Source organism: Lampetra fluviatilis, chromosome 40, assembly GCF_964198595.1.
Source record: "Lampetra fluviatilis chromosome 40, kcLamFluv1.1, whole genome shotgun sequence".
Classification (NCBI taxonomy): Eukaryota; Metazoa; Chordata; class Hyperoartia; order Petromyzontiformes; family Petromyzontidae; genus Lampetra; species Lampetra fluviatilis.
The window spans coordinates 5,601,358-5,619,500 of record NC_136314.1 but is presented as its reverse complement, the minus strand read 5'-3'; the positions used below and the strand labels follow the sequence as shown (position 1 = coordinate 5,619,500).

General features: G+C 51.6%; 2 protein-coding genes across 9 annotated transcripts; both read left to right on the top strand.

The window, feature by feature from the left end:
- The first annotated feature begins 4,185 nt into the window (after positions 1-4,185).
- LOC144946173 (nuclear respiratory factor 1-like) lies at positions 4,186-12,331 on the top strand. 8 transcript variants are annotated; one of them, XM_078874981.1, is made up of 11 exons: positions 4,186-4,210; positions 6,298-6,371; positions 6,472-6,676; positions 6,784-6,898; positions 7,220-7,346; positions 8,144-8,290; positions 8,674-8,832; positions 9,298-9,591; positions 9,697-9,791; positions 10,326-10,426; positions 10,539-12,331. In XM_078874981.1, the coding sequence occupies exons 2-11, from the start codon at positions 6,300-6,302 to the stop codon at positions 10,643-10,645; spliced, it is 1,422 nt and encodes a 473-aa protein (XP_078731107.1). In that variant the 5' UTR covers positions 4,186-4,210; positions 6,298-6,299; the 3' UTR covers positions 10,646-12,331. The 8 variants fall into 8 exon arrangements, with proteins under 8 accessions (XP_078731107.1, XP_078731104.1, XP_078731106.1 ...); XM_078874978.1 differs by lacking the exon at positions 4,186-4,210 and adding an exon at positions 4,220-4,356; XM_078874980.1 differs by lacking the exon at positions 4,186-4,210 and adding an exon at positions 4,220-4,361.
- Positions 12,332-15,486: 3,155 nt separating this feature from the next.
- On the top strand, positions 15,487-17,771 carry LOC144946172 (putative protein BRICK1). Its single transcript, XM_078874974.1, has 3 exons — positions 15,487-15,665; positions 16,332-16,414; positions 16,906-17,771. The coding sequence occupies exons 1-3, from the start codon at positions 15,548-15,550 to the stop codon at positions 16,930-16,932; spliced, it is 228 nt and encodes a 75-aa protein (XP_078731100.1). The 5' UTR covers positions 15,487-15,547; the 3' UTR covers positions 16,933-17,771.
- The last annotated feature ends 372 nt before the right edge of the window (positions 17,772-18,143 follow it).

The following is an 18,143-nucleotide window of genomic DNA, read 5'->3' as shown; positions in this document are numbered from 1 at the left end:
AGCGGTGGAGCTGCTGTGAGAGCAGCCGGAGGACTGCACAAGGGGAACCTGCAGCGGAGCTGCACCGGAGCGAGAAAGGCTACGGGAGCGAAGGCAGAGGTCGAGCTGCCAAGCGGGGAGGCTCTGAGCGAGGGCCGTGTGGGACAAGTGTAAAGAACCCAAATAAAGGACAACGGAGACAGACCCAGTGAACGAGTCCTTTATTACAAATGCATTGTCTTTGAAACTGATTGGTCCACGCCAGAGAGAGTGTTAGAGAGTGTGAGACAGTGTGAGAGAGTGTGAGGGAGTGTTAGAGAGTTTGAGAGAGTGTGAGAGAATTTGAGAGAGTGTGAGAGAGTGTGAGAGAGTGTTAGAGAGCGTGAGAGAGCGTGAGAGAGCGTTAGAGAGCATTAGAGAGCGTGAGAGAGTTTGAGAGAGTGTGAGAGAGTGTGAGAGAGTGTGAGAGAGAGTGAGAGAGTGTGAGAGAGTCTCACACTCTCTAACACTCTCTCACACTCTCCCATGCCGGTCTGTAACCCGGCTACCCACCCCGGGGTTGTCTCGCTGGGTCTCTGGGGCTCCCTTGCCCGTCCCCTTACTGCGATGGCGAGCTCTTCCTCCTCGTCGGAGAGTCGGCTCGCTACGGCACACTCTCGTCCCCTACCTCGAGGCTGTGCGCGCTCACCCGAGAGTTTCTCGCATTTGCGCGCGCGCTCGACGAGGGAGTTAAAGGAGAGGCGTGCACCGTCTACATTTGGCTGCCACCACGGGGTGCGTGCCAAATATCGCTGGACTTTACCGGCGGCGAGGCCCTCAATTATTTTTGCCTCGTACTCCGGGTACGCGAGCTGGGTCAGCGTGCGTACGTCCTCGGCGTAATCTCGCAGATCCTCGCCGGGTTGGCGGCGGCGTGCCTCTAAGGCCGCCTGCGCCTCCTCTTCGTCATAGGTGCCGAAGCGCCGTTCGAGTTGGCACGTTAATTCTTCCCACTGAGTTTGTGCGCTTGCGGGCAAAGCTTCCACAAAGTCAGCTGCCCGCCCATCTAAATGTAGCTCTAACTGCTGCAACGCCTCATCTGACCACCCATTAACCTTTTTAGCCCCCCTGATGCTGCGGGCAAACGATTTCCATGATGGAATTCCTTTGCCCGTAAATGTGCATTTGATTTTAATCTGGGTTGGGGGGCCTCTTTCCCTTGGGGGTGCGGGGGATCGTCCCGTTTCTGACACCAATATGTGGGGGTCGCTGGCCCCCGAGATCCCTCCCTCGATAATGCTAACGGCCGGGCTAACATCATTACTCGCCCCCCTGCTGCTAGGCGAACCACTGCTGGAGGATTCCCCTCCACCGCGGGTCCGCGTAGTAGGCATGGTTAGTTAGTTAGTTACCGAGTAGTATTACGTCCCCTTCACACTACCATGATACTTCTCTTTCCTAATCGCGCACCTGTATCCTCCACATAGCGAACGTATGCCCACACCCACACACAGCTCCACACGCGACACCCTCTCTTGCGCCGCTCTGCGCAGCGCTCCCACGTGGCGAACCACTGTGTACACAGTACCACACGCGTTCACACTTCTCAACGAGATCACACGAGGCCACGATCAGCTATTAATGATTTATTTTCGGCTACCTGGGAATTGATGTTAAATCAGTAAGAATCGACGAAGCTGGCCTATTCTAATACCCCTAGACCTATTCCCTATTTATCGGCTTATGATACTAATTCACCTTCTTACTCACGGTTAGGTGCCCACGGTGGTCCGTTGATCCCGTGCTCGCAGTGTACTTCGATGCGTCGCACGGACGTCCGGGTCGCTGGGCTGGAGAGCGTCTCATGGCCTGATGCTGGAGCAAGAGAGGGCTCTACCCCTTTTCGCCCCCCTTTTATCGTCCCTACATCAAAGAGATGCTGCTCCGCCTGTTGCGGTGCTCTCCCAGTTTTTCTTTAACAATGGGCGCGCGCCAGTCAGGGCGCGTGCGGCGGTTCCGGGCGCCTTTGCTATGCTAATAAGATGCGCTGCGTGTTGCGGCGTTTATTCTAATTAATCCCTTTCTTATGCATGGTGCCTTGGTTATGCAAATTATGCAGCGGCGTCCATCACAAAGGCCTGCCGTGGGAAGTTATGCGCGGAGCCTCCGCGTACCTCCGCTTATTTGTAATTCCAGCTTTTACCCTTTAACTTCCCTAATTTCCCTAATTTTGGTGCCTACGTGCTCAAGCGTAATTATCCTAACCATCAGCGACTACGCGCAAGAGCCCCTGCGGTCATGCTAACCATGCCGTCCCGTCCCTCCCCTGCCTGTCTCGTCGATACGTGCGTGGGTGTGGGGGGTGCGTTTTAACCGCAGTGGCCGAGTGGCCCCTCGCCACGACCTTGCAATCTTAATGCCGCTCGCAGCGCCGCGAAGTAGCATCGGGGGAGGTCGTCCAATTCCCTGGTCACCGGAAACCGTGAAAGTTATCCCGATAAGGGCTTCTCGGATTAAAACCGGTCAGCCAGGTGACCTCCCCTCGGAGCTCTATGGGGGGGGGGGGGGAATGCGTGCGGGCGTGTTTATGTGAGGTGAGGTGAGGGGGAAGTGGGGCTGGCTCCGTCGCTTGGTGGTGGCGAGGTCGTAGATGGGGTGCCCGCCGAGCGGCTTCGTGGCGGCGGCATCACATAGCCACCTCAACCCTATGGCCTTGATTGAATTGAATATCTGGCTTGCATGCCATAATGATTGTTATAATTCCAGTTGCTATGATTAAGTTATTTGAGAAAAGGGATTTTGAAAAAAAAATGTCGCCCCCCCCCCCCCATGCTATCCGATGTTTGCCTATGTTTTTAGTACAATTCAAGGACGTATAAATTGCAAATGCTTTTTGGGGGCTCATTTCACGATGCGGCGCGTCACGTGGTGCTGAGCCCGCCCGAAGCGCTCTATGAAAACAACTCGAGGGCGTGGCTATGCACGACAGACAGATAAATAATCCCTGGTGGGCAGTTTGAACCTGTTGTTTCTACCTGTACCTGTTGTTCCTACCTGTACCTGTTGTTCCGACCTGCACCTGTAGTTCCTACCTGTATTATACCTGGTGGGCAGTGTGGAATTGTTGTTCCTACCTGTACCTATTGTTCCTACCTGTACCTGTTGTTCCGACCTGCACCTGTAGTTCCTACCTGTATTATACCTGGTGGGCAGTGTGGAATTGTTGTTCCTACCTGTACCTGTTGTTCCTACCTGCACCTGTAGTTCCTACCTGTATTATACCTGGTGGGCAGTGTGGAATTGTTGTTCCTACCTGTACCTGTTGTTCCTACCTGTACCTGTTTTTCCTACCCGCACCTGTAGTTCCTACCTGTATTATACCTGGTGGGCAGTGTGGAACTGTTGTTCCTACCTGTACCTGTGTTTCTACCTGTACCTGTTTTTCCTACCTGCACCTGTAGTTCCTACCTGTATTATACCTGGTGGGCAGTGTGGAACTGTTGTTCCTACCTGTACCTGTGTTTCTACCTGTACCTGTTGTTCCTACCTGCACCTGTAGTTCCTACCTGTATTATACCTGGTGGGCAGTGTGGAACTGTTGTTCCTACCTGTACCTGTTGTTCCTACCTGTACCTGTTGTTCCTACCTGCACCTGTAGTTCCTACCTGTATTATACCTGGTGGGCAGTGTGGAACTGTTGTTCCTACCTGTACCTGTGTTTCTACCTGTACCTGTTTTTCCTACCTGCACCTGTAGTTCCTACCTGTATTATACCTGGTGGGCAGTGTGGAACTGTTGTTCCTACCTGTACCTGTGTTTCTACCTGTACCTGTTGTTCCTACCTGCACCTGTAGTTCCTACCTGTATTATACCTGGTGGGCAGTGTGGAACTGTTGTTCCTACCTGTACCTGTTGTTCCTACCTGTACCTGTTGTTCCTACCTGCACCTGTAGTTCCTACCTGTATTATACCTGGTGGGCAGTGTGGAACTGTTGTTCGTACCTGTAAAAGTGGTTTGTCGATATATGCACGATGACGTAATTGCCCTATGCAGAGAATTGCGTAATGACGTCATCGCAAAACGCGATGACATCATCAGACAATTTCCTCCCCCCCGACTCCGCGCAACGTTGTGCGCGATGACGTAACTCAGTTTGCGCTCCGCGCGCCAAGCGTAACTGGTTACGTGATGATCTCATCACTGGCCTGATGTCTCTAATTGGGCAACTCCGTACGTGATGACATCATCGGGGTGCGTGATTGCGTCATCACCGCAGTGCGTCTAGTCAAAGGAGCGGCCAAGCCCAAACCCCGGGGCCCTGCAGGCCCGGCCGAGCCTTGTCCCTCGCTTGCCAGTTACGCCGTGGAAGAGGCTCCAAAGTCGGCGAACGAAACCAGGCGAGGCCAGTGCGACACTGGGGCTCAGGGCACGTCCGTCTTACGGAGCGGGCGCGGTTCTTAGGTTGTTTTAATTTAACACGTGCGCATATTTACATTTCTATGCGTGTAGGTTTAGTGCGTTCACTCATTGGTAACAATTAATGTTTACATAGGCGTGCACATATAGCCTAGGCCTGCAGTGTAAAGCTACAAACGTGTCGGGGAGTTTTCATGAATAGCATACTTTAACGTATATAATTGTAATATCTAACGTTGCTGCGTCAGCGAATACTGCAATGAAAAAATGCGCATCAAACTTCAGACCTTGAGCTTGTTTGAGCCTGAGTAGTGCTTTTCTGGGCGACCCACATGGATAAACAGGTGTTAGAACTGCTGAGGGCAGTGCTAGAGTATTACATAGTGATACCGGACTCTAAGGTCTATGCCGTCCCCAACAATCCACACCGACCAGCGTGATGAAGTATGGTCAAGATAAACCCTTACGACCCGCCGAACGTTGTGGTGAGGTAATCTTTGGTTTTTTCGGTAAAGTCACGTAGGTAAAAAATTATTTACCTACGTGACTTTACCGAAAAAACCAGGGGTATGAATCCTTGCAGTCACGAAAACTTCAAATCTAGAAGTTGTGGTGAGGCCCGTGACCGGCAGGCGCACTGTGGGCTATTCTTAAGAGTGGCGTAAGTGGCCTTAAACAGCTGGCTCAGGTAGTTTGGGAGCTATAGGAACGAGGAGCGATACAAACTTGGGGCGATATGAACTAGGAGCTTGGCAGTGGAGAGAGAGGCGCCGCGATTCAGTTCGCAGTTGAGCCGAGCTACTCAGCCGCACTGGATGTGACCCCCCCCCCTCACTATTTAGCGTCGTCCGCAAGGTCACTTACATGACCTCACACGTCACAACATTTCTTGGTTGACATTTGACTTGACAAACGTCATGCACCCACAACTGAGCTGGCACCTAATTCACTCATTAGCTTGGTAATCTCATTCACTCACACGGTAATCTCATCCACCCATTCACCCACGCGGTATCAATCTCATCCACTCATTCACACATGATTCTAACTCGCGTACATATGGATGCCAACATGTACATGTACAGCCCGTTTTGTCGATAAGAACGTATTCATGAAAGCCACACTGAGTCGTAGGACTCCTTTTCAGGAGGGTCCTGCGTTGGGTTTTTATTTAAGGATTTAGAATGTATAGAGTGCAATGAAGGGTTTTGTTTCTCTCTCCTCTGCTACCCAAAACGTATCGCACGGCTACTTTATGACAACCTGATTGTGTTTGTGGTTATTGCCCATTTAGTCAATAGCCAGGTTCAACCATGCCTTGCTTTGGAAATCTGATAAGACCAGTCGCATTCCGGGCGATTGATCATGGGCTGACGAATGTATGTGTATGTTTGAACGTCTTTTGCACCGTACATAGAGAACCGTGTTAGTCGATGTTTACACTGATTTACATTGTAAACGGAACCCTAGAGGTCCAATATTGACAAATCTATTGGCAATATTTACATTCCCCTTAGAATTAAATTTCATGTCTACATTGTGTCCTGCAACATTCATCAATGAGCAGTTAAACAACCACATTGTGGTGTTAGGGTGGCTTGTGCTGTTCATAATGGCCTTGTCAATCACTGAGTCAGCACTGTTGAGAACCTGGGTTCGAATCGAGGTGTCGGCCATCCACCAATGATGAAGCCGAGTATAGCGAGTTAATGACCTCAGCCCGGTCACCAATAACTTTTGAAGAGAATCATATAATTATGTCGACCCATAGACTGACATGGACTGAGTTTTGATTAAATTGGGTTTTGAAGTGCAGTGAGTGGTCTCATCCCAGTTACCAATGACTACACAAATGAATCACATCCTGCCAATTGAATCATTCCCTCCCCGTGTTTTCCATGTTTTGTGGTTGGCCCATGCAGCCATGGAGGAGCCGGCCTGCATGGAGGAGGAGCTACCAAGTCCCACCACTGATGACACAGCGATTGCCAATCAGGTGGAGGTCTGGTACACTGACTCGTCGCATGACACACCAACTCCTGACACACCGACTCCTCGCCTGACACACCGACTCTTGACACACTATCACCCAACAGATGGATGCCTACACAAGGGTCCTGGGACCTACGATGGCCCACGAAGAAGATATTGAAGATATTGACGAAGATAACGATGAACCATCGTCATCCTCGGCTGATGATGACGACGACGATGATGGTTACGACGATGGCGGCGATGGTGGCGGTGGTGTCCTTGCGCCCAGCGTGGCCGATCAGGTCACGGCACACCTCGCCGCTTCTGGTAAGGACGCTCGCCCAGGCTCGCCCATGCTTACCCACACTCACAGGCTGGACGCGCGATGCCGCCACTGCTGTGAGAGCTAATGCGTCCGCGTTGTATCACCCGAGGCCCCGTGGGGTTGGCGGCCGCTGCTGCCGTGGCGACGGGGAGGAGGAGGCGGCGGCTGCATGCCTTCGAGTCGAACCCGTTCGTGCGCAAGCGGCAGCAGACGAGGCTCCTGCGGTCAGCCAAGTGGCACACACGCCGCACTCACTTCTCGCTCGCTCCTCACTCTCGTGTCACTCGTGCCTTACCCGATGCTCCTCAATCTAGCCTTCCTCTCGCCTCACTCTCCTCACTCTTAACTCTCTCTGCATGCTCCCCTCACCCTTTCCTCACCCTCTTCTCGTCACTGTCTCCCGCATTTGCCTCACTCTCCTCACCCTGTCCTCACACTCCCCTTACTCTCTCCTCACTCATGTTGCATCCAAAGTTCGCTGCTTCCTCACTGGTAATGTCGTGATTCACCCCCTCTCCCCCACCCCTGCCCCCCTACCCCCCTAGGAAGCTGAGGGGCATGATAGACGAGTACACGACCCGCGTGGGGCAGCAGGCAGTGGTGCTTTTTGTGTCTCCACGTAAACCCAACCCCGTCTTCAAGGCCTTCGGCGCCGCGCCGCTCGACAACGTGGTACGGGGACGAGCAGGGAGTGAGGGTGGGCGGGCGAGTGAGCAAGTGTGCGAGCGATTGAGCGGGGACGTGCGGAAGGGTGAGCCAGAGTGAGCCGGGGACAATTGGGTAAGTGGGGACTCGTTGGGTTGGGGTGGGCGTGCGTGCGTGAGAGCGGTGAAATGGTGAACGAGGGAGAGCGTGGGGTGAGCGAGGGAGAGTGTGGAGTGAACTTGGACGATGCTGAACCGTGCAAAGAAGCTGTTCCCCACCACTGCGCTACGAACCGAGTGACCCAAGTTTGATTTCTGCTCATAGCGAACATCAGTGGCAGCGAATATCTGAACCAGTCCAGGGCTTTCCCTAGGACGACCTTAAATAGTTCCCGGTTCGGTGTGTATTAAACATAAGCACTGGGGAAACAAAGGTGTTTGGCCATTGTGCTGGCCACATCCCGCCCCCTCATATATCCTCGCCAACATCGCTTGCCCCACAGCCTGTGTGGGCCTAATTGGGAATATGTGATGTCTTAGCGAGTGAGTGTGTAGATGTCTATCCGTGCACTTGCGTGTGCATCTATTTATACCCGCTGAACCATTCCTGGGCCTCTCCTATGTTGACTCGGCCTAAAATTAATACCTCGTATTATGTGTAAACATCGCCACCAAGGAGACCAAGGCAGCCGGGCGTGGTGCTAGCTACCCACACCTCGTGTGCCGTGCCGGCCTTCACAGGCGCTACTCGCGAACAGCACTTGCCCCAACAGTCTGTTAAGGACTGTACGGGGGATATTTGTCTCCGTACACTCATTGCCCCAGGTGCGCCGGTACAAGTCGTCCATCCTGGAGGATGTGGAGGAGGCACTTTCGGTGCACGCCCCCGCCGTGCACGGGGGGCAACGGCAACCGGAGCTCCCGCCACTCCTTATTGACGGCATCCCCGTATCCGTGGACAAGATGACGCAGGCACGTGTACACTCGCATGCATGTGTGTGTGTACGCGCTAGTGTGTGTACGCACATGTTTGTGTTGGGCGTGATAGTGTAGCGGTTAGCACACTGCGCTATGAACCGTGTTAAATTCCTACTCACGGCCAACACCAGTGAAGATTATTTGAACCGGTCCTAGGCGTCCCCTAGGTCGATTCAGCCTCAAATGAGTACCTGGTGTGGTGTGTAAACATCGCCACTAGGGATGCAAAGGCGGCCGGGCATGGTGTTGGCCACCCACCCCCTCGTGTGCCTTGCTGGCCTTTATAGGTGCACACTAACAACACTTGCCCCAAAAGGCTGTTGAGGCTATACGGGGGATCTTTGTCTTTTGTTTGTGACGCTGTGGTGATGGAGTAGGCCCAGCTGCGGGCCTTCATCCCTGAGATGCTGAAGTTTTCAACGGGCCGCGGGAAGCCAGGCTGGGGAAAGGAGGCGTGCCGCCCGCCGTGGTGGCCACCCCACGTGCCGTGGGCCAACGTGCGCTCCGACGCACGCTCCCACCAGCAGAAACAGCTGGTGGGAACCACACATAGACACACACACACACATACAAAGATCCCCCATAGCACGTTTGGCTGCGTACAGCATGGAAGAAGTTCAACATACATATATATAGCCGAGAAGACGGTACAGCAAAAATGTGGACTCATCTGCACGTTTGGGTTTTGTCCGTGTACTCTTGTTTCCTCCCATATGTATGCACACCTATAAATTGGCCAATAACACCTTAATATGTTGAGGACTGCAGAAATCAGTGAATCTTTGGCACCAGCTCATCCGCTCGTTTGTGGTTCCTCCTCGCTCTTTGGATTCGTTGTCACTCTTCGAGAGTGAGCGGATACCGTGCAGCGTCGGCATTGGCGTCGCTGTCGCGTTACAAGGTGAAATTACTCTTTATTAACACGCACCGCGGTATTAACCAGAGCAGCCACCAACTCATGAAGCTGTGCAACCGGGCGGCCGTGTGGCGCACGGTGGCAGGTGTCCTGGACGCACGCGCTGCGCGCCATCGTCAAGAACTGCTACCGGCAGCACGGGCGTGAGGACCTGCTCTACGCCTTCGACGATGCGCCCGTGCCACAGGTGGCCGCGGCGGGAGGGCGGGCCGGCGACGATGTTGCCGGCGACAATGGTGCCACCATTGCGGAGCAGGAGGAGCAGGAGGAGGCCACCACGCTGACGAGCACGCTGCTCGGCACGGACGATGACGGCAGTGGCGCCACCATGGTGCAGGCGATCAACCCTGATGGCTCTTTGTCCCTCGTACAGGTGATGGTGAGTGTGGTGATGGGGTGCATCGTGAGTGTGCGTCTGGTGGATCGAGGATGGCTGATGACGAAGTATGACCGACCACTCACCACCTGTCTCCTCCCCTGAAAGATGGACAGGGGATGGACGGAGGTGGAAACCCTCTCCGACATGGTCTACCAGGCGGGGGTCCACGACACGGCCACCGTCACTGTGGCCATTAACAGGTGCCAGCCTGTGCCACCGAGACCCAGCACTCATACTGACAATCACACTGACAATTGCCCAAACACTCACCCTGGCACCCTAACATACTACACAAGTAACACACGCACCCTAACACTCATACACACAAAAGTGAACACGAGTCTGTCGGTGTGTGTTTGTATGTGGGGGGTGGTAGCGCAGTGGTTAGCGCGCTGCGCTACGAACCCGGCAACACGAGTTTGATTCCCGCTCATGGCCAACACCAGTGACGATTATTTGAACCGGTCCTGGGCCTCCCCTATGTCGACTCGGCCTCAAATGTGTACCTGGTGCGGTGTGTAAACATCGCCACTAGGGAGACATGCAGCTCGGCGTGGTCCTGGCCACCCACCCTTTTGTGTGTCGTCCCGGACTACACATAGGTGTTCGCTAACAGCATTTGCCCCAACAGTCTGTTAAGGCTACAGGGGAGATCTACTCGACATTTGTGAAATAGAGCTTTGTAGCTAATGGGATTCTTTCAATATAAATAAATATTCTGATTGTCTTTACAGCGAAGGCACGGTCACTGCGGTGACGACCCTGCCCGGTGGGAACCAAATCCTCTTCTCTGGCGAAGCGGCGGCCGCCGTGGGTGCCCTTGCCCAGCAGGAGGGTACAGCTCTCCCTCACTTCTCGCCACTCCACACTTCCCTGGCCTAAATTCACCTTGAGCCAATCTCACGTTTACCCTGACCCACGCCCTCCGTGACCTCCCGACCCCACAGGGTCTTACCACGTGCGCTTGGCGACGGACCACCCTGCCCAGGTCTCCGTGGCAGCGACGCACGGACTGGCGTGCGCCGAAGACGTGGAGGTCGTGACCCTGGGGTGATGTCGCCGTGACCTCTTCCTTGCTGGAGGTACACGAGGTCACGCAGCGGACTTGCAAACCCATGAGTTGTGAGAAGAGGGACACCTTTCACTTGATGCATGGGAACCTAGGAGGGGCGGAGAGGACCCTTTTTGGGGATGGGGGGGGGGATTCCTATTTCTAGGTGGACTGAACAACAACGGCAAGAAGTGAGGAACGCAAACTGTCGCTGTACGGTCGTGTCGCGACAAAACCACCAAAACAGCAATCCGACAAAAGCAATGACAATGATAGTGGAAAGAAACAGAGGGAGGACAAAGACAGGAGACTGACGGATGGAGCAGATGGAATTTGATGACGATGATCGCCCACAGTGGAGGATGGCCGCTGCCGCTACTGCTGGAAGTTGACGGACCCCAGTGTCCCTGCGGAGGGGCTGGACAGGAAAAGGAAAGAAGACAGATGTTTTGGGGTTGGGGGTGGGTAGCGTCAGGAGATAGAGGAAGGTTGGTTGCAAGTAAAAATTCACCAAAAAGTTTAACAGAATCCATCCGAACGCCCGCGCCGCGGTACACGCATCCAGTTGTGGTCGTCGTCTGTGATCGATCCACGACTGGCTGAAGACACCCCCAAGTTGCTGCCACCTCTTGTGACCCTGCGATGCAACGATCCATTGGGCACCCGCACACGAACCAATCTCATTGCTGCATCTCCTCCCTGGGAGTCCTCTCGGATGCGCTCCATTCCTTGGCTGCCACTCCATTCCTGTTTAAACACATAGTAGGCTTTCGTGCCCAATTATTATTCACGATAAAGTCGTTTTTTTTGGGTTAGATCGCATAAATGTAAAAGTGTCGTACCCCTGCCTCCACCCGACGCAGTTAATTAGTACGGATTGGAACGAGCACAACATGCAAATTAGTTACAACCTCAGGACCCGCCAGTAGTGTGTTGGCGAGCAAACCCACAACATTACAATTGACCATTTTTACGTTTTGTTGGTGATTACAATCAGCATCGTCAGGTTATTGCCAGAATGCTCAATAAGTCTTCCTATTTTGGGTCTTAATTAGAGTAAAGTGATGGCATTCATTGTAAATGTTGCGGGTTTTCTCTTTAACACACTTATGTGCTGGGACGTTTTGTTCACATGACAAACCTTACTCATTGGCTGTCATGTGGAGGTGTGTCTACGACACATTGACACAATCTAACCGAAAACAATATTTGTCGTGACCTTTACACTTCTTGACCGCATCAAGATTTGTGTGCGACGATCGTTTTTTTTGGGGTCCATGAAAATTGTACGCCAGCTTTGTGCAGAGGCTTTCATTCAGCAGCGGCACACCACATGTAGAGTATACTTTGCTGTAGCTATGACAATAGTCTCGTGTCTTGCTGGCACTCCATTCGTATTGCGAGAACAGGAATCTCTTGCAGCCCAGGAGTCGGGCGAATGCTTTGAATCCTTTGCACATTGGAGGAGGAGAGGGGGGCGAGTTGACAGTGGGGGCTGTATGGCTCATGGATGCTTCAACTCTTGGAATGCAGTCAAATATCTTCACGCGCTGAGGGTGCAGGGTCTCCCTTTGTGCGTGTTTTGTTTATAACTAATGATGCGCGTGTGTATGTGCTGTACAAAATGAGCGTTATTCTATACTATACATGATGTTAATTTTGTGATATAATAAAGACCGTTTATATCCGTGTGTGCAGTGTGCTTTCAATGCATGGAAATGGGACACGGGCCAGCGGAAGCGTCGTATTTACCGATTGTTGCTGAGGTTAGCAGTTGTATGAAAAGCAAATTTAAATTATTTGTATTTTACCAAGTAAGGCCCATTGAGCTGTATAGCTCCTTTTTTCACACACTTATTGAGCGTGCCGTGTTGTCATTATATTCTTTGGAATCTTTAACGCTTAATGTCTTCAGATCTTCGAAGCCTAACGAGCTGACATTACGCAGCCTCGACTCGCGTGACAATTCAAGATTTAATTTTTAAACCGGTCCAGGTCTCGCCCATCATGGTCCTATTCGGGTTTTTAACTAAATCTTACTAAATAATGATCTTGACTTAAAGCTTTCATGACTGCAGGAATTCATATTCTTTGGGTCTTTCGGTGAAGCCACGTAGATAGAAAAATAATAAAAATATCACGACGTTTTGATCGCAACACGAGCAATCGTCATCAGGCGAAAACAATATCTAGCGGGAGAGCTGCTGAAGCAGGTTGTTACATAGGTTTGAGATGGGTTTAGCCCAAGGGGAAGTGGGTGGGGCTAGAGATGGAATTTGCCCGTAAATGTAAGATCGGAGAGCTGATCTACCTCCACGAGGACGCAGCTGTGGAGGTGGCCATTGTATCGAGAGAGATGAGCATGTCAATGTGAGGGAACCACTGCAACGGTGGCTGTGCTTGTGAGACGACCAGCTCGTTAATAAACGAGGGACACCGCCCCACCCACTTACCCTATCTACGTGGCTTTACCGAAAGACCCAAAGAATATAAAACAGGTCCCTGCGGTGTGGGCTGGTAAGAACGAACAAATGAATGGCTATAAAGAAATGGCGGGGGTACGATACGAAGGGAGAGTTTGAGGCCTAGTTCTAGGCTTTAGGCCGATGTGAGTTAATTTTGAAATTAAATGTTTTAATTAAAAACTATCTCAGGAAATTACAAGGGAATGTTACACTTGTTTAGCCAGGAAAGCGTCAGTGAGTCTAAAGGTTTTTGTAGGGCCCTGCAAAGTGTTTGCAGTAGGGGGCGATGTTGCTACACCTAATCGGACGGACGGACGATATAATCTATTGTAGGCTTCATATTCTTAGGTTTTTTCGGTAAAGCCACGTAGGTAAAACATCAAAATTAATAAAAATAAAATAAAAATCACGACGTTTCGGAGGCAACACAAGTCTCCGTCATCAGGTGGGACCGTCACAGCCGGATTAGCTGCATCAAGTGAGGCAATGGTTCAAGATGTAATCTCTTAAAATATGTAATCCCTTAAAAGCAAGTTGAGGGGGGGGAGCTCATCAGAATGTGGTAGCCAATGAATGGAACGTATCGGGAGGGAGGGGGGCGGGGCTCAAAGACGGCACGGAGTGCCACGTACAACGCATCGGGAGGGGGGGCGGGGCCAAAAGAATGGACGGCGTGGACGCGGTTGCTGCTGCACACGCCAACGCATTGGACAGAGAGGGGGAGGGGAGGCCTGATACACATAGAAAAAGAACGAAAATGCCCATGTTTATACCAATTCTGGCTGAACAATGAAGAGAGTACTGTTAAACACTGGGGATGTTAACACTCGGTAAAGTAAAATAGTGCCTGTCAGATAAGATGGTCCAAAAAAGTGTAATTAAGTCTTTTTTGCGTGGTTGATAACATCTTTCCAATGATTACTAAGTTTGTACCCATCATCACGGTTGAAATTATGTCTGTGTTTGTATATTTGTATGGCTTCGTGTACAAACCTTTGATGGTAGCCGGGAGGTTTGCAGAGAACCTTGGTCTCGAAAAAGACAATTTCATGAGAGCCCACCGAGTTGTAGCAATGATCGGCAACGGCCGAAGAATCAGTTCTGCCGTGTTTCAGATCTGACTTGTGCTCGCGGACACGATCAGAAACATGACGTTTCGTTTCTCCAATGTAGCAATCACCACAAATGCAACTCAATTTGTAGACTCCAGGATACTGTAAGTCAGGAACGACATCCTTCACAGATGGAATCAGATCACGGATTTTATGCGTTGTACGTGGCACTCCGTGCCGTCTTTGAGCCCCGCCCCCCTCCCTCCCGATACGTTCCATTCATTGGCTACCACATTCTGATGAGCTCCCCCCCCTCTCCTCCCCCCTCAACTTGCTTTTAAGGGATTACATCTTGAATCATTGCCTCACTTGATGCAACTAATCCGGCTGTGACGGTCCCACCTGATGACGGAGACTTGTGTTGCCTCCGAAACGTCGTGATTTTTATTTTATTTTTATTAATATCGATGTTTTACCTACGTGACTTTACCGAAAAAACCTAAGAATATGAATCCTTGCAGTCACGAAAGCTTCAAATCTAGAACTATTGTAGGCTGGTTCACTTCGTTCCTACCAGTATAATGATCGTACACTTTATCCCCCCTCCCCATCTACGTGGGCAAACGTCTGGTCCAATCACAGCGGCTGTTGCTGGCAGCCTATGGCCAATGGGAGGGGCGCTTCATCTATGACCGCTCGTCATGGCGCCTGAGCGGCCGTTGTGCTCCCCTCTTGTTCCTCGGTGCGAGAGTAACAAGTGCACTGCAAACTATTATGACATATTGACTTAAGCTTTCGTGACTGCAGGAATTCATGCTCTTTGGGTCTTTCGCTAAAGTCACGAAGATAGAATTTTTTTATTTTTCTATCTGTGACTTTACCGAAAGACCCAAAGAGTATTATGAGGTAATAAAAACCGAGATTTTTCAATGTACAGTATACACTTTTATTTTCACTCAAAAGTATAAAAGAAATTACATTGACCCCCGGAATTAATCAAATTTGATGTGCTCAATAAAAGTGTAAGCTCGCATCAAAGAAAATTAAACATATCGAAAGGAAGCCGCCCACTTTTATTGAGCACGTCAAATTCGATTAATTCCGGGGTCAAACAAATTTGTTGTCTACTATTGAATGCAAAAAAAGTGTGTGCATTGAAAAGCCTGGTTTTTATTACCGATTGATTTAGCGTTGGGGACGAGGGGCGGGGCTTTGCAGTGGCGGGCGGGGGCTTGTAGTGAAGGGGCGGGGCTTGTAGTGAAGGGGCGGTGCTTATAGTGATGGGCGGTGCTTGTAATGAAGGGGCGGGGCTTGTAGTGATGGGCGGGGCTTGCAGCGAGGGGCGGAGCTCGTGGTAAACGGGGCGGGGCTTGAAAGCCCAGGCGACAATGGCGGGCCAGTTCGATCCCGTGCAGCGCGAGATCCACCAGGACTGGGCGAATCGCGAGTACATCGAAGTGATCTCCAGCAGCATCAAAAAGATCGCCGACTTCCTCAACTCGTTCGGTGCGAGAAGGCGCGAAGCCCCCGACTCGTCAACCCCCCCCCCCCTTTCCCTCATCCTCCGCCGTTTACATTACCCAGCGCGCTCGCGCGCGCGCTCTGTTACGAGGGTCGCCGTTGGTCAGGCGAGATCACGTGATGCTGATTTTGGCCAATGGGAATCGCCAACACGGCCGGGGATGTTTATCCGTCGTAAGAAATCGACTTCCTCCTTTGTGTGTTTACAGTCGTGGTAGAGTTACCCCTTCGGTGATGGCACTGTGAGATGTTACCCTGTGATCTGTGATGTTGCCATGTGATCTGTGATGTTACTCTGTGGTCTGTGATGGCGCTGTGATGTTACTGTGTTTCTGTGATGGCGCTATGGAGGGATGGAACACGTCCGAGGGTTTCGGCCACCAAGGAGATGGAGCGATGAGAGCCACACGTAGCCAACAAGTGATGGACAGATTGTTGCATCGCAGGATCGTAAGAGTTGACGGCAACTTGGGGAAGCCTTCATCCAGCAGTGGATCGATCATGGCTGATGATGGTGTTGCTGTGGTGTCTTGAAAATACCGAATCCTAACCCACTTTGCCTTTGATGTTGTCTCTACTGCTGCTGGCATCATCTCTACTGCTGCTGCTGCTGCTACCGTCACTCCCACCGGCTGCTGGTGCGCGGCGCAGACATGTCGTGCCGTGCCCGCCTCGCCGTGCTGAACGAGAAGTTGACGTCACTCGAGCGACGCGTGGAGTACATCGAGGCTCGGGTAAGAGGAGGAGTGGTGGGGGGGTGACCAGAGCGGTGGGGGGAGGCAGGGCGGTGAGACACACACACATCATGGGCCCTTCAAGCATAGCATCCTCCCACGGTTCCACACATCATCGTGATAATTCAGAGTAACAACTCAAGTCATGGGTTGATTGTTTTTTTGTGTCATTTGTAGAGACTCCATGTTGTTGTTTTGTTAATGGTCTATCTCATATTACACTGTCCTATTTGGGTTGTCTTATTATATTTTAATACTTTTCTGTGAGGAGGGGAGACTGAGTGAGTGGAGATGGAGAAAGTGGAGACACATATATGGGAGACACATGGGTGAGACACAGAGGATATGCAAAATATGAGACGCGGGAGAGACACTGAGGAGAGACACAAAGAGGGGAGATGCCATGCCTCCGTTCCCCACCCACATGGAAGGTCGCAAGAAAATACCTTTGCCAAATATAACCACGCTGATTTGTCTTCGTCTCGCCGCAGGTGACCAAGGGGGAGACGTTGACTTAGCAGACCTTCACCACGTGTCACCCTCGCCACACCGATCCTCACCGTCCCATCTGCCCTCTGCGGCGGTGCCCCTCCTTCCGTTTCCTCCCCCACCGCGCCGATAACACTACTACTCACCACTACTCACCACTACTCACCACTACCCACCACTACCCACCACTACCCACCACTACCCACCACTACCCACCACTACCCACCACTACCCACCACTAACCACCGCTCGCTGTCCTTTCACCAATGCCTTAAACGCAAAGCCTTGTCTGCGGGCTGGGAGCATGTCCACGTCCGCCATGGCACGCACCGCGGGTCTCTTTGGGCGCCAGTCATCAATTTCGATAATGTCGCTCCTTAAAGCTCACTATGCGCGCCTCGACTCGCGGTTTTAAGGAATCGCACGTTTGACATGCGTGTATGTTGCACGTAATGGGTTTGTGTGACCCCTGCAGCCACAAGAGGCCAGTACATTCACTATAGTGTAAACAAACTAATTATGGTTGATTCAGATGTATTCTCTGAATCCTGAGGACTTATCGGATTGCAGGGCGGTGAACTGTTACACCCCGAGCACGTCTCGGTGTTGTGGCCCATTGCTCCCGCTGGTGTCACCCTGGGGGCCTGTCGTGACACACAGAGGGGGCCACCTGTTGTTGGGTTTGACTGCGTCCGGTGCCTGATGTGGCGATTTTTGTACATTGAGCGTTTGTTATTTTTATTCCACTGCCTTCCCATGTTGGGTTCCAACGGCGCTGCCACGTCACCACGAGACGAACAGATCTTCGTTTCTAAATGTTCCAGCGAGCAGCGCACCACCTTGTGTCACAACGACCCTGGAAGTTGACGTCACAGATGACTTATTAATACAAACTTCAGATGCATTTTTTTTCAATACGCCGTGCAATGAGTGTTCCGTCAAACCTGTCAGAGCCTGGATTTTGCCAAATTTAGTTGAAAACTCCCAATTTGTATTTGATGGTTTCTTGTGAAGTCATTGGTGACCAGGCCAAGACAGTCAAGCCACTGCTCACTACTGTGTGCGAGTTCCCCTTCCAAATACTTGTGTTTTTTTGTAACATTGTAAACTTTCTTTGCGTGTGAGTTTATATCTGTGCTTTTTTTTATTACAAAGACCGAACCACTAACCCCTACCCCGAGGGTACAAATACAATGTGGAGACCAAATGTTCACTGTGGGGAACATATATCCAATTACAT